The sequence below is a fragment of the Notamacropus eugenii genome, chromosome 3 (assembly GCF_028372415.1).
Source record: "Notamacropus eugenii isolate mMacEug1 chromosome 3, mMacEug1.pri_v2, whole genome shotgun sequence".
Classification (NCBI taxonomy): Eukaryota; Metazoa; Chordata; class Mammalia; order Diprotodontia; family Macropodidae; genus Notamacropus; species Notamacropus eugenii.
The window spans coordinates 79,764,914-79,787,827 of NC_092874.1; the positions used below are offsets into that span (position 1 = coordinate 79,764,914).

General features: G+C 36.2%; 1 protein-coding gene across 1 annotated transcript in view; it reads left to right on the forward strand.

The window, feature by feature from the left end:
* Positions 1–22,914, forward strand: part of PITRM1 (pitrilysin metallopeptidase 1) — a 47,880-nt gene that overhangs the window by 14,859 nt on the left and 10,107 nt on the right. The window contains 9 exon segments of the mRNA XM_072652046.1: positions 910–1,044; positions 3,177–3,315; positions 8,157–8,273; positions 12,615–12,747; positions 16,179–16,299; positions 16,424–16,500; positions 17,588–17,753; positions 18,378–18,478; positions 21,971–22,091. Of these exon segments, the coding sequence (XP_072508147.1) occupies positions 910–1,044; positions 3,177–3,315; positions 8,157–8,273; positions 12,615–12,747; positions 16,179–16,299; positions 16,424–16,500; positions 17,588–17,753; positions 18,378–18,478; positions 21,971–22,091 (1,110 nt within the window).

Here is a 22,914-nt window from a genome sequence, read left to right on the forward strand (position 1 = left end):
TGTCTGCATTGTACATTTGCCTTTGCTAACCATTTTCAGGTAAAATTTCATCATGAGGCTTTTTTGAGATGCTTTTTGTTTTTTTTCTAAGAAGTAAATTTCCACATTTAATACAAGAAATAGCCACTTTAAATTGATTTTAGTGTCGTTTCCTGGTTATAGTTTTAAAAGTGAAGTTTACTATTTTTAGACAGTATGTTAGTGTTCCCCTTACTGTGGTGTATACAGAAGAAGCTGACTGGGGTATATAGGTATAAAGGTGCCGTATCATTATGGCATGAACCTGGTGCTGGATTTTCATGGTATTTATTGGATGGAAACTTTAGCAGGTTTTGCCAAGCTGAAAAAAGCTTCAGGTACAGATTATATATGCCTTAACCCTGGAGCAGGTTCATATGGGGAAGCTGTCGCCATAAGGTCTGTCACGGTGTGAAATTTTTTTTGGCTTATCAGCTCATTACACTCAGGCATAGAACAGCTGTGGTCTTCATTGTGGTGTGTCAGTGAAATCATAGATCGTTAAAGAAGGGAATATCGGATATTAACTACAAGGAATTATCCTGTAGTACATTTTTACTTGCCATCCTCTTCTTTTGAATACATATAAGTCAAGTATTCCTTAATAATAGATCATAATATGCTAGTATATCTTGAAGCCAGACTTAATAAGCCTTCCATTATCTCTGTGTTCCTGGTGCCATAGTGAACATAAGAGAACATAGGTGGCTGTTATTTTCCCAGCTTGAACTGGAATTTTGCTGTCAGTATCTCAGGTATAAAATTATACCCATGAGGGTTTCATATCTGGAACAAAATAAGTAGTATAGACGTACTTCAATACTTTCTAACATGGTAATGTTTTCTAACCAGAATATACGTTGTATGCCCAATGAAAATTCTTTATTGTAGTATATAGCTTCCTGCTGGAATCATGAAGGGGATCCCATTGAACTTCTAAATCTAGGAAATCAAGTGACTCACTTCAGGAAGTGCCTAAAAGAAAATCCAAATTTTCTGCAAGAAAAAGTCAAGCAATATTTTAAGGTAAGAAGAATGAAGAAATTGTATTCATGATTTCATAATGACCTGGAAAAACTAGAAGAAGAATTTGGATTTTTTTACAGAGAAAACCATGAGTATGGGAGGTGGATTGAGGCTGTTATGCATAGCTTATTAGTATTAGTATCATGTAAGCTAATATCTTTTAATGACTAGGTTTCATCATTTTACTCCCCTGTTCAATGTCAGCAATTCATCTGTAATTTAAAGAGCTGTCTTGGACACTGAGACTTCCTTAAGTGACTTCCTTATGGCCCCATGTCTAGTGTACATCAGAGGCAGACTGGATCCCGTTCTTTATGATTTGAAAGCTGGAACTCTTATCTTTCATGCCATGTTTCTACTTAGTATATACTGATGAAGTGAAGTAAAACCCTTGTTTGTATAGCCCTAGTGTTGAGTAAAACTAACCCTTATATTTTAGTATACAGTGACTTATTTCCCTGTACATAGTTGTTATATTTCATGGAAGATACCAGCCTATGCTTGATCTAATCACTTTAATGAATCATGTTATTGCTATAGGATATGGTGACAGTCTTATTCTTTTGTTAGCCTCACAAGTGATCATTAATTCTTTTTTTACTTCTTGAAATTATGTGCGTGGTTTTAAAACAGTTTACTTTTTTCTATATTGTTTACCACTTATGTTGCAATCTACTGTGCGTTTTTAAAGGACACGGTCCAGTCTTTCAGATAATTTACAATCTGATAAAGACAGTGCAAGTAAAATGTGCATTACCATGCATATTGGAAACAAATATAAACAAAACTGTTTACAGCTGTTTGAAGTGTTAGTGGCCAAGTTTGATTCCTGTTCCTGCTTTTTAGGATTTTTGCAATATGTATGGCCATGTCTGTGGATGTATGTATATACACATTTACATATATACACATATATACATATATATATATATACAATGTATTTTATATATGTGTGTGTGTGTGTATGTATTATGATTCTTTGCTTTAACTTTTAAAATAGCAGCTATATTCACATTATGTTGTTTATAGTGGGTTATAACAATATATGGTTGGAATGAATGAGTTACTTTGGTAATCTAAAAACCATTATAATGATAGGAGTCTATTTAGTGAAATAAGAAGCCCCCAAGATGCTACTTGGAATGTTTTACAGCTTTAGAGAATTGAGATCTCAGATGTGGCTCTGAATATATAATATTATTATTCACAGAAATAAAACTAACCTCTTCGCTATAAAAAACTTATTAGTCCAAAACCAAGAGAAAGTGATGTTCTCTAAATTAGGCTGTTACTAAATTCTCTTATCCCTTGATAGTCATTTGTCATGCCACCTTCCCAAAAGAAATGCCTAATTTTTAGGTATGTCATGAAAAGTCTTCATTTATCAATTTGTTTTTAAAAACATTCATACTCATTGCATACTTTCTTATATGAAGAAAAAGTTGGATTGCACCTCTGCTTAAAGGGAAACATTTCTGTTTTATAAAGTTTTAGGACACATGTTACAAGTGTAGTCTTGGTTGTTGGTTTCACACATAGTTGATTTTAATTTTAATTATTTGACTAAAATTGACTGAAACTGTCCCTTTGGAGTAAGAACTCGGCCCTCCACTCCCCCACAACAATTTCACTTTCTCTGGAATGGTTGATTTTGTTGCTTTCCTTGTATATGTACAGGATAATAATTGCAAGAGTATCTACTTATGTTGCATTTTAGGTAACACAATACATGTGTGGATTGTTTATTAATTAACTGGAGTGAATAAATGTTGGGTTAGGTTTTTAGTCAGTGTCCTACTTAATTTTTATTTCAGGGTTGATTTGATTTTATGTAAATAAATTGTTAAAATAATTCTAATAGTTATTTGTTTATGCACAGAGTCAGTTTTTGTTGGTAAAGCAAATAGAACTAAAAACAATTATCTGAATAATTTTGGACAAACTTTTTTCTCTTAATTATTGAGATTATTAAGATAATTAGCAAAGTTCTTTATTTCATTTGCTGAGAGTTGACCAATAAATGCTGTTTGTATTTTCTCTTTTAGTGGTAACTTTAGAGTACAAAGTAAAGAAAACTCATTGTGGTAATTTTTAATATTGTCTTGATTTATTTTGCTATTTTTCTGTTACAGAATAACCAACATAGGTTGACTTTATCTATGAATCCAGATGAAAAATATTATGAGAAACAAGTACAAATGGAAACGGAAAAACTGAAACAAAAGGTTGATTCTCTTTCTATGACAGAGAAGCTACACATATATGAAAAAGGTTAGGAATTTTGCGTAGGTTTTTAAATGTAGAGAGGATGTCCTTTTTTTTTTTTTTAAACAGGTCTTTTTTGTAATGTCCTATAATGTAAACCTGTATGTGGCATTTGTGTAGTTAATGAAGAAGTTGGTGTCATTTCAGTCAATCATGTATTATGGTTGATACTCATTAGATGTTAAGTTATTGTACCAGGCTCTTTGAAAAATACAAAAGCATGCAAGAAATTGCAAAGAAGAATTACAGGATTTAGTTGGTATGGGGTGAGGCAAGGAGAAGAAGGAATAAAACTTCACAGTTTCTAGCTAGGGAGATTAATACAGTGGTGTTGCCACTCAAAGAGGAGATAACATGGGCTTAGGAGGGGAGAGATTAGTTTTATACATTTTAACTTAGAAGTGACGTTACTAATAAATGTACTATTTGATTTTTAACTTTCACCTTATTCCTACCTTTTACTTTTATAAGTGAATTCTTGCTTATGTATACAGAAAGCCACAACGTCTTTAAGTCACAAAACAATCTTTTAGTGTTCACATAATTGTGATACTTGTTGGATTTGTGATGCCATCATTGTGGCTACTTCCAACAGCGTTGATTCCAACCTGTCTTAAACTTTTTTTAACTTCTGCTTTTTCACTTGCATTGTAATTGAGAAATCATGGGATGTAAAAAAATTAAGTTTATTTGAAAACTTGATATTGATCATTTGATTAAAATAATTAATACTACTGAATAAAACAGAACTTCCCTCCCCTCCATGTCTATTACTAATTAGCTTCTCCACCCCTCTCCTCCAGCATAACAAGTATACAGAATCAGGTATTTAACAAGTCAACTGGCCATGCCTAAGAATACATGTTCTGCTCCTTTAGTTGATAACCTCTCTGCATGTTTCCTCCTTATGCTATTCATATCTTAATTGACTGTTCTTTTGGACAAAATTCTGAGATCTTTCAGCATTATTTCCTCTCAGCTTACTGTTCTGGTCACCATATAAATTGTTCTTCTGGTTATGTTAACTTCATTCTGTGTCAGTTATTTATAAGTCTCATCTGTAAAACAGGGATAATAATAGCACCTATCTCCCAGGGTTGTTGTGAGAATCAAATGAAATAATTGTGAACAATTATGCCTGTTAAAACTGTAGACTTGTTTTAAGGTCTAGAAGGGAAGGACGTATGGCTTAATTAGAGGTACCAAAGAGAGCCAGGATGCAGGAACAACAGGAGAAAAAAAAATACTAGGTAAGGCAGTTCATTGGCACAAGTGCTTACGTTTCTCTCTTTACCTTAGAGGTATAGAAGGAAGATGAAAAATCTAGCTGTACTTTGGTCAGACCGGATCGTGAATCCCATTTCAGGAAGGATATTGACAAGCTAGAGTATTTCTAGAAGCAAGCAACCAGCAGTGAACTCAGAACCATGCAATATATTCATCAAGTTTGTAGGAACTGGGGATGGCAGATAATAGCTATCTTACAGTGTTTGAAGGGCTGTCATGTGGGGCAGAGATCTGAGGTTTGTTTTACTTGACCCCAGAGTGCAGAATTAGGAATGATGCAGGGAAAGCTACATTTTAGCTTCCGAACAAGTTAGAGCTGTCAAAATAAAATGGACTGGGGAGGAGCCAAGATGGCGGAGTAGAAAGATACACATATGCTAGCTCCGAACCCACAGCCCATAAAATATCTGTGAAGAAGAACTCCCAACAAATTCTGGAGCAACAGAAGCCACAGAACAACAGAGGGGAGGAGATTTCTGTTCCAGAGAGCCCTGAAAAACTGACCCGAAAGGTCCGTCACCCACCGGACCCAGAGCGGAGCCCAGCCCTGCCTTGGCTGTGCCACACCAAGAGGAGCAGATCCAAGCAGGCTTCAGGGATGGAATCTCCAGCGGCCAAGCAGGCCCCTCCACCCACAGGCCCCGGGGGTGAGTGAGAGAGTCTTTTTGGCTCACCAGGAGGGGAGCGGGGTTGTCTCCATAGCTCGGGCCCCCTCAGGAGGCAGCAGCAGAGGCAGCAGCAGCAGACAGGGGCTCCCCAAGCAGGCAGGAGCTCGGATGCATTGTTGAAGGTCTCCACATAAACCCTCTGAGGGAACTGAGCCCCATGAGGCGGCCCTGCCCCCACCTGAGCACCTGAACTTAATCTCACACTGAATAGCAGCCCCATCCCACCCAAAGCCCTGAGGCTGGGAAGCAGCATTTGAATGTCAGACCCCAAGTGCTGGCTGGGCGGATCTGGAGGCGAGGTGGGTGTGAAGAGGAAGCTCAGAAGTCAAGTCACTGGCTGGGAAAATGCCCAGAAAAGGGAAAAAAAATTAAGACCATAGAAGGTTACTTTCTTGGTGAACAGATATCTCCTCCCTTCCTTTCTGATGAGGAAGAACAATGCTTACCATCAGGGAAAGACACAGAAGTCAAGGCTTCTGTATCCCAAACATCCAGAATAAATATTTAATGGGCTCAGGCCATGGAAGAGCTCAAAAAGGATTTTGAAAATTAAGTTAGAGAGGTGGAGGAAAAACTGGGAAGAGAAATGAGAGAGATGCAAAAAAAGTATGAAAAGCAGATCAACACCTTGCTAAAGGCGACCCAAAAAAATGCTGAAGAAAATAACACCTTGAAAAATAGGCTAACTCAATTGGCAAAAGAGGGTCAAAAAGCCAGTGAAGAGAAGAATGCTTTAAAAAGCAGAATTAGCCAAATGGAAAAGGAGGTTCAAAAGCTCACTGAAGAAAATAGTTCTTTAAAAATTAGAATGAAACAGATGGAGGCTAATGACTTTATGAGAAACCAAGAAATCACAAAACAAAACCAAAAGAATGAAAAAATGGAAGATAATGTGAAATATCTCATTGGAAAAACAGCTGACCTGGAAAATAGATCCAGGAGAGACAATTTAAAAATTATGGGACTACCTGAAAGTCATGATCAAAAAAAGAGCCTAGACATCATCTTTCATGAAATTATCAAAGAAAACTGTCCTGAGATTCTAGAACCAGAAGGCAAAATAAGTATTCAAGGAATCCACCTATCACCTCCTGAAAGAGATCCAAAAAGAGAAACTCTTAGGAACATTGTGGCCAAATTCCAGAGTTCCCTGGTCAAGGAGATAATATTGCAAGCAGCTAGAAAGAAACAATTCAAGTATTGTGGAAATACAATCAGGACAACACAAGATCTAGCAGCTTCTACGTTAAGGGATCGTAGGGTGTGGAATATGATATTCCAGAAGTCAAAGGAACTAGGACTAAAACCAAGAATCACCTACCCAGCAAAACTGAGTATAATACTTCAGGGGAAAAAAATGGTCTTTCAATGAAACAGAGAACTTTCAAGCATTCTTGATGAAAAGACCATAGCTGAAAAGAAAATTTGACTTTCAAACACAAGAATGAAGAGAAGCATGAAAAGGTAAACAGCAAAGAGAAGTCATAAGGGACTTACTAAAATTGAACTGTTTACATTCCTACATGGAAAGACAATATTTGTAACTCTTGAACCTTTTCAGTATCTGGGTACTTGGTGGGATTACACAGACACACACAGACACACACACACACACACAGAGTGAATTGAATAGGATGGGATTATATCTTAAAAAAATGAAATTAAGCGGTGAGAGAGAAATATATTGGGAGGAGAAAGGGAGAAATGGAATGGGGCAAATTATTTCTCATAAAAGAGGCAAGCAAAAGACATTTTAGTGGAGGGAAAAAGAGGGGAGGTGAGAGAAAAACATGAAGTTTGCTCTCATCACATTCCACTAAAGGAAGGAATAAAAAGCACACTCATTCTGGTATGAAAACCTATCTTACAGTACAGGAAAGTGGGGGAAAAGAGGATAAGCAGGGTGGGGGGAATGTTGGAAGGGAGGGCAATGGGAGGAGGGAGCAATTTGAGGTCAACACCTGGGGAGGGACAGGATCAAAAGAGAGAATGGAAGCAATGGGGGGCAGGATAGGATGGAGGGAAATATAGTTAGTCTTACACAACATGACTATTATGGAAGTCATTTGCAAAACTACACAGATATGGCCTGTATTGAATTGCTTGCCTTCCCAAAGGGAATGGGTGGGGAGGGAGGGATGAAGAGAAGCTGGAACTCAAAGTTTTAGGAACAACTGTCGAGTACTGTTCTTGCTACTAGGAAATAAGAAATACAGGTAAAGGGGTATAGAAAGTTATCTGGCCCTACAGGACAAAAGAGAAGATGGGGACAAGGGAAGGGAGGGATGATAGAAGAGAGGGCAGATTGGAGATAGGGGCAATTAGAACGCTCAGTGTTTTGGAGTGAGGGAAGGGGACAAATGGGGAAAAAATTTGGAACCCAAAATTTTGTGAAAATGAATGTTAAAAGTTAATTAAATAAATTAAAAAGAAAAAAAATGAAATGGACTGCCTTAGGAGGTTATAGAGACACAGTCTTAGTTATTTATACAGAAGCTGTATAATCAGTTGGTATTTAATGGGACGGTTCCTGTTCAGATATGAATTAAAGGAGGTGATCACAGGGGTCCATTTCCCCCTCAGATTCTGTGAATCCACGACAGCTACTACTGTTAGCTTATCACATACTGTTCACTTTCAGTGTAGGACATTTTGTGATTTAGAAAGCCTAAAAAATAATTGTTAAGCATGTTAATTAAGTTTTTAGAAATATTAATGAATGTTAGTTAATATTAATTAAGCATATTAAGTTTTTAGAAATACAGCATTCATAAAGGAATCAGCTGAAAAATGAAACATTGCAATGTTTAATTGAATCTGCACAGTTGTAGAATCAGTTGTATACATTTTTAAATTGAAATCATAAATCAGTCATTTCTTTTTATCTTTTAGGTTTAGAATTACAGGATTTGCAAAGTAAACCACAAGATGCTACCTGTCTACCAGCATTAAAAGTGTCTGACATAGAGCCTACTATATCCCATACTGAACTGGATACCGCATTGGCAGGTCATTGTAACTTGAATGGAACTGTTGGGGGAGAAAACTTTGGCTTCAATTTGGTTTCATTTGAGTTGTGAACAATAAGATATGTAATGCTGTTTTCTCTTAAGAATTACAGTATTCTGACCTTTGAATCTTCCTGAGAATCTCTAGTTGTCTATAGTCTGTGACAGCCAGCCTTCTCCAGGAGTGTGTCCTCTTGCTCACCTTCTCAGTTAGTACTTTTGGGTTTGGTCTGGTGTGATTTTGTAATTTTCTCTTTTTACTTAAAGGTGTGAATCCTGGCATTGGGTGTAGTACAGGTTTTCAAGGGTAGTACTTCAACTCGTGATTCTTTTGCCAAAACATCCTTTTGACTTTTGGAGTTATGAGGAAGAAGGAGGCAGGGAAAAACCACAGAAACTGTCCATCAGTCCAGAGGAAGGAAACAAAAAAATGGACCAGATGCCTGACTGGTCACTGCTGTAGTCTGTCTTCCCAGTTACCTCTTTAGCATTCATTTGTAACGTACCACTTTTAGATTATCATGGTAGGTACCTAATCTTGCCGTGGTTTGTGGTAGAAGACTGGTGTACACAAGTACTTCTGGTGTCAATGTCACACTGATGGTGTATGGTCTAGATTTAGACCTTTCATGAGGTGCTTAACTTGATTCTGTCTCCCTTTGTTGTAGCATAATTGTCCTCTCTTCAGATATGTAGACATGCATGCACATACATGCATACATACGTAGATACACAGACATATGTTCTCCCTAACAAATTCTACTCTTGATCTTTGTCTGTGGAGAGATGAACCATTTTATGCTGGAGTTGTTGATAACTTGAAGGAATGATTGTATTAGATCAGTTTGTATTGGCATAAAAAAGTGATCATTTGGATTATTGTCATCATGAGTATAAAACATGTATGTGAAGTGCTTTGTTGCCATTAAGGACTATGCATTATTTGTATCAGCATCATTTGTTGAACTTTTGTGTAGGTTTAATGTATCTACAAAAAGGTATGGCCTTTAAGGAGGTTGTGGCCTGGCTTAGTAATGAAGTTGTATATCTAAAAAAATGAATTACAGCACAAGGTAGCGTATGCTACAGCTCTCGGTAAGATGCTTGAGATCATAGTCATCCCGAGAACTTGCATTCTGGATCCCTTTTAGCACACTGCCACCTTTACGTCTGTCTCTGCGCCTGGATTCAGTGAGGGCTTATGTCAGACAGCTTCGTGATAGCAATTAGAAGTTTGTAAGTATTGTTAACTTTCTGTGTAATGGAATGAAAAGTGGATTTAGACCCTGCTTGAATCCTGATTCTTCAGTGTGTTAGCCATGTGAGCTTGGGTAAATCATCTAACTTATCTTGACATCACTTTCCTCCTGTGTAAAATGAGAACTTTGCATGAGAAGTCCCTTCCAGTTCTAGATCTTATTTTAAAAAAATACCAGACAGGAAGAGGAGGATGGACAGCCCAGAATTCATAAGTCTTTTTTCAGGGACTAGGTCAAAGGGTAGAAACTTTAAAAGCCAACCTAAGCCTTAAATGCTAAGCTAATACTTAACAAAATGAAAAAAAAAACTGTTTAGAAAATTCTCAATCTTAAATTTAACTGAAAAAACAGTTTGTGTCTAAGACTATATTGCAAAATTTACTGAGATTTTCCAAAATTTACTATGAAAAACTTCTAAAATCTTAAATATTTTATCAATTGATATTAAATTGTAGTAGGTTATATAAAGTGAATAAAAGTGAGCTAAATTACACTAAATATGATCATATAATTTTAGTTTAGTGTGAACAACAGTAGCATTTTTTTTGCTTTATTACTGAAACTTAAGTACATGATAAGAAAAGAAAAAGAAACCTATTAAAATTTAAATATTGAAACTTAAATACAAAATAAGAAAAGAATAAAAAGCATGTTATGGGCACAGCAGAATATAAGAGGATTCAGGATATGTAGCAAAAAATTTCCATTTTAAGAAAACCTATATAATGAAAACTACGTATTATGTTGCGAGCTGTCCACCTTTGCTTCCTTGTTACTTTTCTTTGTTGTGTACTATGCGCTTTTTGATTTTTTTATCCTTCCTCCCCCCAAAGGCTAAAATTAAGTGAGAATATATTCAGATGTATAGATAAACACACACATGCACATATATACATATACGTATGTACATATATGTATACATACATTGATATATAGACAAATTTTCCCTAACAAATTCTACTCCTGATCTTTGTTTTTATGTTTGTGCATATCTCTTATTTCCTATCCTTCCTAACTGTACTTTACTTCCACCCTCTATCTTGCCCTTCTGTTACTTAAAACTCCAAGGATCCCTCCCTTATTCTCCCATTCCTATAACTTTGAACACCCTTCTATACCCCCTGACCTCTTCCTTCACCTTCCCCCTTAAAGATCTCTCCCTTGCTCCCCCATTCCCATTAATCTGAGCACCCTTCTACATCCCACCTTTAACCTACTCCCTCCCTCTCCCCTCTAAAGAACCCTCCCCTATCCTCTCCCCCTTACCTATTCCCTTAGTATTTTATTTATTTCTGAATTTAGAAGACTTTTATACTCTTCTAGATATATATGTATTGTTCCCTCTTGAACCCATTTGCAATGAAAATAGGTTTCCAGACCTAAAAGCCCCTCCAATTCCTCTGTGTGGTTCTTCCTCTTGCACCTCATTTATATTAAAAAAAATTACTTTTTCATCTGTTCCTAAACAGTTTTACCTTTTGATGTTATATACTCATGTGTACCTCCATCCTTCTTACAAAATACTTAATTACCAATAACAATCTTAGACATACATTTTATATACATAAAAGGTAAACAGTCTGTCCTTATTGAATCCCTTGTAATTAATCTTTGATATGTACTTTACATTTCTCTTGCCTCTTGTATGTCACATCTTCTGTTTTGTTTTTAACAAAATCCTGACAGTTCATTAAATATGCATTTTTTCATTGTTTTATTCTTAGCTTTGTTGAGTATGATATTTTCTACGAGAACCCCAGTTCTTTTGCTCTTTTTTATATAGTGTTCCAAGACTTTTTCAAGGTCATTTTTTTAGGGTTGCAACTGCTGAGTCTTGTGTAATTCTAATTGTGACACAGGCATATTTAAATAGTTTTTTTTTCTTGTTGCTTTTAATATTTTATCCTTGAGCAATAGGTTTTGGAATTTGACTATAAAGTTCCTATGGATTTTCCTCACAGGATCTCCCTTTCAGGTGGTATTAGGTGGATTTTTTCTATTTCTACTTTCCCCTCTTGTTCTAATGCTTCAGGACTATTTTCCTTAGTTATTTTTTTGTATTATTGTAACAAAAGTATTTTTTAATCATACCGATAGTCTGATTATTCGTATGTTTTCTCTGTTCTCCAGTTTGGTTGTTTTTCTTATGAGATGTTTCATATTTTCTTATATTTTTTTCATTCTTTATATTTTATTTGATTAATTCATGGTCTCTCGTGACTTTGCTAGTTTCCCCTTGCCCTATTCTAATTTTCAAGGAGTCATTTTCTTCCTTAAGATTCTGGGTCTCCTTTTTTAATTGGTTGACTTTCTTTTCATAATCTTCTTAAGTTCTTGTATGAATTCTTTTTCAGCATCTGACCGTTTCATGTTACTCTTTGGGGTAGAAGGTTTCTTTGCTTCATTGTTCTCTGAAGTTGAACTCCAGTCTTCTCTATTCCCATAGTAACTCCCTGTGGTTGGATTCTTTCTCCTTTTTCTGTGCATTTCTTTTATTTGTAGAAGTTTAGTTTTTATAGTCATCTCCAGTGCTGGGGTGTGAGGGATGGTACCTGCAGCCTCAGTTCCTCCTTCAGTTCCCCACTCTGGCCTGGAACTGGAACCACGACCTCCACCCTTCTCTAAGTGCCCATAGCCAGTGGTGCCCTGCTCCATGTGCACAGCACAGCCAGGTCTGGCATTCTTTTTCAGCAGAGGTTTCCTTGATCTTCCCGGCTCAGATGTCCAACACCCCTCCCTGTCTTAGGCTAGAGTAGAGGCAGCCTCCCAACTGAGCTAACCAGAAGGCTTGCCACTTACTGTTTAAGGGGACCTCGGACCTATGCTGGACATGTTAAATCTTCCCAGGGACAAACCTCATCCTGGGATTTTTCTTCAGCTCTTCTTCAGTTGTCCCTATTCTGTCCCTTTATTTTTACTGCTCAGTGTTTGCTCCGAGGCTCTACTTCATCTTTTCTGACCTACTCTGCCATCTTCCCAGAATCCTTTCCAGTAGCATTTTTAAATATCAAAACATAATCATATACTTCTTAGTAGCTCTTACAGTGCCATACTAATTATGTGTTACTTTTTGTCTCCTACAGCTGGTGAAATCCCCGTCCAGTACTGTGCACAGCCAACCAATGGTGTGGTATATTTCAGAGCCTTTTCTAATCTGAATACGCTTCCTGAGGAACTCAGGCCATACGTGCCTCTCTTCTGCAGTGTGCTTACAAAGTAAGATGATTCTGATATTTATTATGTGGGTAGACATATCAATAACACAAACACACAGAGATGGCACAGTGGTAGAGCCCGACGCCTGGAGTCAAGAAGACCTGAGATCAGATGCAGTCTCAAGGTACTTCCTAGGTATGTCACCTTGGGCAAAATCACTTACTTGCTCTCTGCCTCGGTTTCCTTAATTGTAAAAATGGGTATAATAATAACTATCTCCCAGAGTTGTTGTGAGGATCCAATGAAATAATATATTTTTAAATAATATTTTTCCCCAATTACAAGTAAAAACAATTTTTAACATTTTTTAAAAAGTTTCGAATTTCAAATTCTATCCTTCCCCCCCTCTTGGAGAACAGTAAGCAATCTGATATAGGTTATACCTATACAGGCATGTAAAGCATTGATTTCCATATTAGCCATTTTGTACAAGTAGACTCAAAAAAAAAAAAAGGAAAGGAAAGCAGAAAGCAAAAGAAAGAAAGAAAATGAAAAATAGTATGCATCAGTGTGCTTTCAGATAACATTAGTTCTTTTTCCAGAGGTGGATAGCATTTTTCATCGTGAGCCCTTTGGGGTTGTGTATTGCTGAAAATAGCAAAGTCATTCACAGTTCTTCATTGTATAGTGTTGTTTTTACTATGTTATAGTTTTCTCCTGGTTCTGCTCACTTCACTTTGTATCAGTTCATATGTCTTTCCAGGTTTTTCTAAAATCATCCTGTTTATCATTTATAGCACATATTCTGTTACAATCAAGTACCACAACTTGTTTAGCTATTCCCTAATTGATGGGGACATGCCCTTATTTTCCAATTCTTGGCCACCACAGAGCTTCTATAAATAATTTTGTAGTTCTCCCTCTGCTTCCCCCCTCCCCATGTGTGTGTGCATGCCTGTGTGTGTGTGCGTGCGTGCATGCGTGTGTGTGTGGCTCTTTCTCACTTATGCATAGTGAGTGGTATTGCAGTGGTATTGCTGAATCAAAGGCTATTATGCACAGTTTTATAGTCCTTTGGCTATAAAATTATTTCTCTTATCCACCATCCCTTTTTACTTCCTTACATGGTAAGATAGATTTCTCTACCCGACTGAGTGTGTATGTTATTCCCTCTGTGAGCCAGTTCATAGGAGAGTAAGGTTTAGGTGTTGCCTGCCACCCACACCCAACTCCTCCCAGTCTTCCCCTCCACTCTTAATATCTCTTTCTCACTTCTTTTATGTGAGATAATTTATTCCATATGATGTCCAAGTCCTTTTTTTGATTATGGCTTTCAGGTAGTCCAGTAATTCTTAAATTACCTCTTGATCTGTTTTCCAGTTCAGTTTTTCAATGAGAAATTTCATGTCTTCTGTTTTCTTATTTTTTTGGTAAAGTTTTTTATTCATTTTAAATAAATGCAAAATGGGGTAAGGGGGACTTTGTTTCCTTATTGCTGTAGCTAGCATTTCTGAAACTATGTCAAATAATAGTGTATTAAAACATTTTCCTGTATATAGAACGCTAGCTCTTAGTTTCTAACAAAAGACTTTTTGTATTTTATCAAAGACCTTTTTTTGTGTCTTTTGATATAATCATGATTTTTATTTTTTGATTTATCATATTGTTTGTCCAGTACAGTCTTTCAAATAGGTATCACTATTTTGAGACAGGAGTGTTACTCTGCATAGCATTCCCCTTAACCTCTCTTTTACCTTTGTCACTCTGCCTTCTCCTCTCACCCTGTTTAGTTGCACTATCTTATCCATATAATGACTTCCGACACCTTGCTGCCTCCATATATACAAATGTATGACCCTCTGAGGGTCAGCATGACTAGTGGCTTGAGTTGGCTTTGAAGTAAAGAAGACTTAGACTCTCGGACAGACAGACTGTGTGTGATACCTGCCTCGTCCTTGAGGCTACTCTCAACAATAACAAGTCACTGAGGGTGCCAGTCTGCATTGGCACAAGGAGCTTGTAGACTGATGAAGTCATAAACCAGTCGCTATCCTTGGGATCCAGTGAGCTTATTAGTCTCTTCCCTTTTCCTTCCTTTCCCCCTTATCCCTCAAACCCATTTATTGGACCCACTCATTTATTAACCCATATACTACTACTGCTGTTTTTAATCCCTCTGTGGAGATTGCCTTGAGAGAGGCTAGTTCATTACAACTGTTAGTGTCTCTTGTTTTCAGTATTAGCTTGATGCAGCTTGTGCTCTTGTGTTTATTTTCATGTCAGAAACTATAAGGTTAACTTTCACCACCGTGAATTTCCCAGATTCATACAGCTTTAATGACCATTGCTTATCTTTGAAAGGGTTACTTATACTTAGCTGATTTTTTGATGAAGTCTATTAACTTTGAGTTTGTCTGATTCCGGTTTCTATAATCTTTTTCTTTGAAAGAAAAATCTTGTGCAGTTCTATGTGATAGGTTTTTGATATGTGATGCCTTACTTTTTGGTTGCTTCAAAGTAATTTCATTGGTGTTTTTATTCTGGACATTGAAAACACTGTCTTTAGTGAGCTGAATTCGGCATTCATCATTGTTAGCAGCTCCTTTGTGCCAGTTTGCCATGTTCCCTTCTTTCTCACTATTTTCCAGAAGTTTTCTCTTACTGATTATCATTTGACCCCAATTTTGTTTCTTTGTAATTTTTGGGAAGCCTGATAATATCAGTATTTTTTCTTCCTCTTATTTCCCAGGTCCATTATTCCTTTGAAAAATTTCAAGTTGAAAATTTTTCTGGGTTAATTTTTCTTTTGTTTTTAGTATTCTGCCCTTAAAATAATTTTTTCAGTGGACCTTTGTTTTATTTTTTACTGATTTTTTTTTAAATTGATTTTTTGACATAATAGAATCTTGACAGTCATTCTTTTGGCTCTGCTTTAGTTTAGTTCATCTACCATATTTGCAGTTTGGGTTGAGAACAGTCCCAGGCAGGATTTATAAACTGTTTGAAACTTAAGTGTCCTAACTTTGTGAGGGACGTGGCTAAGGGAATCAGTCTTCCTGCTTCCAAGGCTATCCATATAATCACTTATTGCTTAATTCTTTCCTTCCTTGGCTGCCAGAACATTGAACCATTTAAATGGGGTAAAGAAAATGGCAGAAGAGGAAAGGGCTCAAGGAATTAATTATTTAGAGATGGACAGATATTTTTAAAATTTATGATTTATTTACAGCACTAGTGTAGTTTATATAGATATTTGTAGGTACATATACACATACAATCTGTCAAGTGTAATTTGTTTTCCTAGGGGATTAGTAGAGACATCTAGAGGGATGCTGTCACAATTCACAGGTACTTGATGATAAAGTATGAGGAACAGCTTCTTCAGGGCTATGAGCATAACGGATTGATTTAGGGTACTTCGTAGAGATTTTATATCTACATACACGTATTTTAAAATAATGAAGTTTAAGTGATTATTTCTTTATCAACAGGATGGGTTGTGGCATTTATGACTACAGAGAACAGGCTCAGCAGATAGAACTAAAAACAGGAGGAATGTCGGCCTCCCCTCATGTGATTCCAGATGATTCAGATTTAGACATGTATGAACAGGTAAATTGGATTTTTGTCTTTTCCATGGCACGACTGCAATTTAAAAATCAGTTAAAAGGGTTTTAAAATATTATTTGTCTTTTTGTAGATTGGCTAACAGTGGATTTTATTTTTCTCTTTTCAGGGTGTGCTTTTTTCATCTTTGTGCCTGGATCGAAATCTATCAGATATGATGCATTTATGGAGTGAAATATTTAACAAGTAACATGACTTGATTACCTGACATAATGTTGCCTTTTAGATACTCTGATATCTAAATCCTAGAAATAAAGAGGACTTTAGTCACAGTGCTTAATCATTGATAGTTTACCTTAACAAAATTTTTGTAATTCTGGAGTTTGGACCAGATTATGACAAATTGTTCCATAGACTACAAATTAATACAAAGTAGATTTTCAGTAAGTTTCAGATATATATCCTCAGTTCCTCTTTATTGGCTATTAAAAAAGCAGAAACACTAGCTTGGCTTTTAATATTCTATACAATCTGCCTCCAAGTAGCATTTCCAGCTGTTTTCCTCATTCTTTCTCTTTGTACATCGTATACCATCCAACCTGCTATTCTCAGACTTGTTCCACCCTTTCTCACTGTGTTTGCCCATAGTACTTACCATGTGTAGATAGGATTCTCTTTTCTTTTCTCAAGGTCTACCTCTTCTACAAAATCTTCCCTCATTCCCCTTTGTCTCAGGCACCTTTATTTGACTTCATTTAATATATTTAATCATATTTTAATTTGATAAAATATGATTGGGGATCTGCTGGTAGTTATGGGTGTACATGTCTAATATCACTTACTGGATTGTAACTATCTTAAAGATGGGGATTGTGTTGCTCCTCAGTGTTGCATACCCAAGCTGAGCAGAGATCCAATTCAATCCAATGAACATTTACTAAGTGCCAGGGTTACAAGTAGTAGAAAGAAAAGCAGTCTCTGCCTTCTAGAAGGTTACAAATAATCGAAATGGGGAGACAACATACAAAAGGAGGTAGAAAATGAGGGAGGAGCAAGGACACTAGGCAGTTTTGTTCCCTGGAGTTGAAACCAGGCAGAGCAGCAAATGCAAACTGGAGTGATCCTGAGAGTTTGGCACTCGGTCCCCCCAGCCTCCGAGGCTGAGGGAGGTGGTCACTCAATGCATTGAGTTAGGAGCTGAGGTTTGAGGTGTGGCTCTTATCCTGAGAGGGGCATAGAGAGATAATCACTGTTGAATTGTTTTTCTGTTCCATTGCTGCCTAGGGGATTGTCTTTTGCATTGACTGTATACTGTTCTTTTATTTTTTTATAGCCCACACTTTGAAGATGAGGAATACTTTAAAGTGTTAGTTAAAATGAGTGCTCAAGAACTTTCAAATGGAATTCCTAATTCTGGCCATTTATATGCATCTGTTAGAGCTAGTAGAACACTTTCTCCTGCTGGGGACTTATTAGAAACCTTTAATGGAATGGATCAGGTAAAGAAATAATTGATTATTCTGGATTTATTCACCTCAACCAAGTAGTTAAATTGGGATATTCCACCTCCCATTTACAGGCATTTGCCAAAACCTTTCCTCATCCTGGGAATGAATTTCACTCTTACCTTCGCCTCCCACTGTACTTCAAGGCTAAGCATTGATGGTCATCTCTTTCATGAAAAAGTAATCTGACTTCCATGTTGTTAGTACCTTTCTCTTTCATCACACTTATTCATGCATATAATTCATTCCCTAAATTGAATAAAAGCTTGCTAAGGGCTAGGAGTACTTGGTTTTTGTCTTTGTATCCCTAGGACCTGGCACTGTGTGGCTTCACTTATAGTAGGTACTTTATAAACATTTGTTGATGTGATTTTATTAAAAGAAGCAAATTATACAAAGGTGAGAAGTGCTAACATGCATGCTTACAGAATCTGTCTTGTTCACATTTCAGCAAAAAAAAAAAAACAACTAAGTTTTTCCTGTATGGGACTAAACAAAGTCACAGAAGCTACTGGCATCTTAAATTTACTTAGACTCACTACTAGAAATTGTTTTTTAAATAACTGCTTTTAATTTTTTCCCTGTTACATCTGTATGTATGTCATTGCTTTGGGTTAGGTGAGACTAATGAAGCGAGTTGCAGAAATGTCAGACATTAAGCCAATTCTAAGAAAACTTCCACGTATCAAGAAACATTTATTAAATTGTGATAATATGAGGTAAGAGTCATTGGTTTTTCAGATAGCTAAATAAATAATCTTGTAGTTTACTAATTTTTGCTAAATATATTTTTGTGTATATATAACCTCAAAAAATTCCTTCATTTCTTTCTGTGATAGATTGATTTCTTTCTTTTTGATTGATACTAAAAAAAAAAAATCTCCACAATACAGTAATTCACCTGAGTAAATGTAGATAACTGTGTAGCTCATAATCAGAAAGACTTGGGGATAATTAGTTCCATTTTTTATACATACTGACTTTCCATATTTCCCTGAGGAAGGCATTAACCTCTCAGTGCCCCAGAAAATGACTCAAGAGCACAACTTATAAGAATGTGGAAGATTTGCATTGGTAGACAGAGTGCCCTACACCAGTGAAATTTTAGGTTGAAAAAAAAGCAAACCCAACACCTTAACAGATTGATAAAATGCGCATTTAAAAAAGAAAAGTAAAATAAATTTTTAATAGAATATTAGTTAAAATATTCTCATTATTTCTGGGCCTAGTTTATTGTCCATCTTCAGCCCCATCTAAGATATGTGTTCTGATGAAACAGCTTTGTTGGTTTTCCATCCAGCTACGTATCATGATATGGACAATAAGCATTCTTAACTCCTCTTGGTTTTTTCTTTGTGAGATTTTTATGCTGAATGATATTGAGTGATTCTGGGTTATGTTTAGTAGGCTCTGCCATGTGTCAGGGTTTGATGCAGATATCACCTGGTCATCTGTTAAAAAGGACGTTGGGAAGATCTCATCAATCATATAGCATCTCCCATTTGGACACCACTGAACATCATCCACAACAATGCTTGATTTTTTTTTGGCTAGCAAATTTTTCCTAGTTTTATACTTCATTTAATATTAACAGTTGAGAGATCCTTTTTCAAAACTATTTCAAGAATAAATTCTGAAGATTCTGCTAAATTCTGGAGATACTAATGCAAAGAGAAAGAAGTCTCAGTCAGGATGCTAATATTTTAATGGGAGAACACAGTACCTGAAAGGAAGCTGAAAAGATGGTGAGGAGGGAGAAGGGGGCATAGTGGAAGAGTCCAGAGATCTTGGCTAGAGCCTGGAGGTAAAGACAGATATGGTTGGCCTTGGTACTTTCTCTTGAAATGGCAGGTCTAAGAGGAAAAAGGGTCTGAAAGGGAAGATTGTACTTACGTATTGTGAGGAGGTCAAGGGCTAAGTGAGCTTCCAGGGTGAGGTGTTGCTGTGGCAGGATAGATAAAGTTCAGTGAGGAATGAAGGCTGGCTTGTATGATTTTAATGGTTACCTAGGAAATACCTAGTTGTGGAACATTAATAGTAGCAATTTGCTTAGCCAAATTGTGATTGTTTTTTTATTTTCAACACAGTACAGTGAACTCTGTGAGGTCTTTTACACTCAGTCCCTGTCATTCCCTTGTGTGACTTACTTCAAAGATAGGGTCTGTTCCAGAATATCATTTGTAGAAACCTGCCTGTTCCCTTTCCATACTTTGCATCACGGTAAACTATTTTCATAAAGATTTTTTGTTGCTTTTTTTCCCCATAACAGTAAGGTTTGTGATTGCTTTTCCCTCTGCTCATTTAGTGTCTTCTCCTGTTCAAGTATCTTGAGAATTGATCCCTTAACATCTCCAAAATGGTCACCTCCATAATTATCCTCTTGTGTGTACGTGGTCCAGTCTGGGCACACTTCTCATCCTTAGGTCCTGCTTCCTCATTCAGCATTTGAGCACACATGAGCACATCTGGACTGATTTCATTTACAGCAGTGGAGTAAATAATTTGTGATAAACCTCTCTCAATAGGTAGCTATTTTTAATCTATTCTCATAGTTTAATCCTTAGGTACTTTCAGGATGATCTAGTCAAGCTTTTCATAAACTCTAGTTATTTTGTGAAGTAAGAATGCTTATAAACTTCCTTCTTCCTCTGGAATGGCTTATAAATGAGATTACATTCTAAACTGATACTACCTTTGTCTACCATATATCTCTGTACTTGACAAATAAACCAAATATTTACTTACTGAGGCATTTTTTCATTTCTTTTAGCTTCATAGTGATAGTTGATTACCATTGATAATAAGGCAGCCTCAGAAATGGTGTTAGTCTATACTGAGCTGTCTTCCTTCAACGATTTCCTATTTTTGGAATGTTAATAATTTGTTTAAATCAAGAATGTTGTTGCTGTTTTAAGTACATTATTTGTCTTCTCTTTTTTGTTCTAATTTTGCATTGATTTTGATCTTCTAACAAGTCTATGGTTTGACTTGATTCAGAAAAGACTCATACTTAAGTAGCTTTTTGTTACCTGTAAAGATGTAATCAGTTTTTTTTTTTTATGTAACATAGTGTTTAACGTGTCTATCACCTCCCTGTTCTTCATAAAGTATTCATAACATATAGGTATGAGATAACTTATCATGTAACTTATTAGCCTTTGTTTTAGTGAGCCATATTTTCCAACATATATTTTACCTTCCTCCCTTTCATTCACCTCTACTTAATTTATCAAGCATTAATTTACATGTTTTTTTAGTTTAGATAGTCTTCCTTGTAGAGTTCTCTACGTTCTCATCCTTTGCAGTTGTTGCATAAGTGGCATAAGTTTTACTTATCTTTATGGTTTTTTGTTTTTGTCTTAAGCACAAAAGTAGAATATATGAAGGAAGTGTCTGTTGGAATGATGTTTCTTCTTGTCTTTGATTTTATAATAAAGCTAAATTCATGAACTCTTTTATTTACCTCTCCAAGGGGCACCTTTGAATCATCTTTCCATTTTGTAGTTCCTTTAGTTTTCTGAATAGCAGGGGTTCTTAACCTTTTTTATATCATGGTCTCTTTTTGACAGCCACATGAAGTCTATAGATCCCTTCTCAGAGTAATGGTTTTAAATGAATAAGACAATGTAAGAATACTAGGCAAACCATTTATATTGAGATACAATTATTAGAATGTTAAAAAGACAGGTTCATAGACTCTGGGATAAGAACTCATGCTCTATAGTGAGCAAGTGAAGACTGATAAGATTCATTTATTCCAGTGCTTATAATTGGACAAACATGTCATATTTCAAGTATTAGCAGTTAATATTTATACACAGTTCAAAAGCTTATATTTTTAGTACCTTTAGATCACTTTGCCACTGATGCAGAGCAGAAGAAGGGAGCTGCCAAGGATGGAAGTGCGTTTTCTGTTTTTCTTTGTGCTAGGGTCAAAACATTTGTCACATAGTGACAGACTCCTGGTGCTGAACTTCTTTCTACATAGCGAGGCTGATCCTTGGAAACTAGATGGTCTTTAAGTGGGACTAATGTCAAGGCTTCCCATAGAAGAACTATTTGTACTTTCTGGCCTTGGCTCAGAACCCAGGGTCTTCACCACACCACAGTGAGGCATCAGAGTTGGGTCTAATTGAGAACGTACATATATGCATACATGTTGTATATGCTCATATTTGTATCATATATGGTTATTTTACATTTTAAAACAGATGTTCAGTGAATGCTGCCCCTCAACAGATATCTCAGGCAGGAAAAGAAGTTGAAAATTTTATAAAAAGCCTTGGTCGAAGTAAAAAGGAAAGAAAATCTGTCCGGCCTCATGTAATTGAGGTAAGATCGAATCTGCAAGCAGATTTTGTGAGTATAATGTTGTACTCGTTGTTTTGAGTTACCGTGATATATAGAGAAAGCCAGAGTCATTGGTGTGATGGGCCAGCATTATAGCCTTAGAATTTCTGTAAACCAGAAATTCTTGTAACAACCTATTTCAGTAAAACATTATTGTTGATTTAACATTGGTCATTATTACAGTTGTGTTCTTCTGGCAGTTGTATGATCCTTGTCTCTACATCCTTTCTTCAAGATCATTGTGTTTTGCTTGTATGCAGATGGTGGTAAGGGTTTTTTTTTAACATTATTGCTTTTAGATTTTCTTCTTTCAGATTGTATTCTCAATCAGTTGTTTTCTCTTATCACTTCTTTGGAGATACTACCCCAGATTGAAGTGTTGGGTTTTTTTTTTTTATTTTGCTAATTATTTTTGCTGTACAGATGACAAATTCTTTGATTTGTTCCCTTTTCGCTTTATTCAAGATTCTGATTTCTCTTTTGGTAACATTCTGCTGCGGTTTCCTGGGAATCCTTGGGGTTCTCATTTTTTCAAATGTTGGTCCATTTTCTTTCTTTTGCAATATTTACTTAGAGAAATTTACAGTCTATTTGCTTTCTTGGTAGCCATCTCTCTTTCTGATATAAGCATCTGTCTTTTTGATTCATTTGTTTGTGCTCTGAAGGTTTTTACTGAAGATTTTTTTCCCCTCAGATCATTGTGGGGGTTTCTTATTTTTTTTTGTTATATTTCCCTATCTCTTACTTCTGACATCTTCTCCTTGAATGCTGACTTTCCTCCAGGAACTAGACTTAGAAGCTGGTT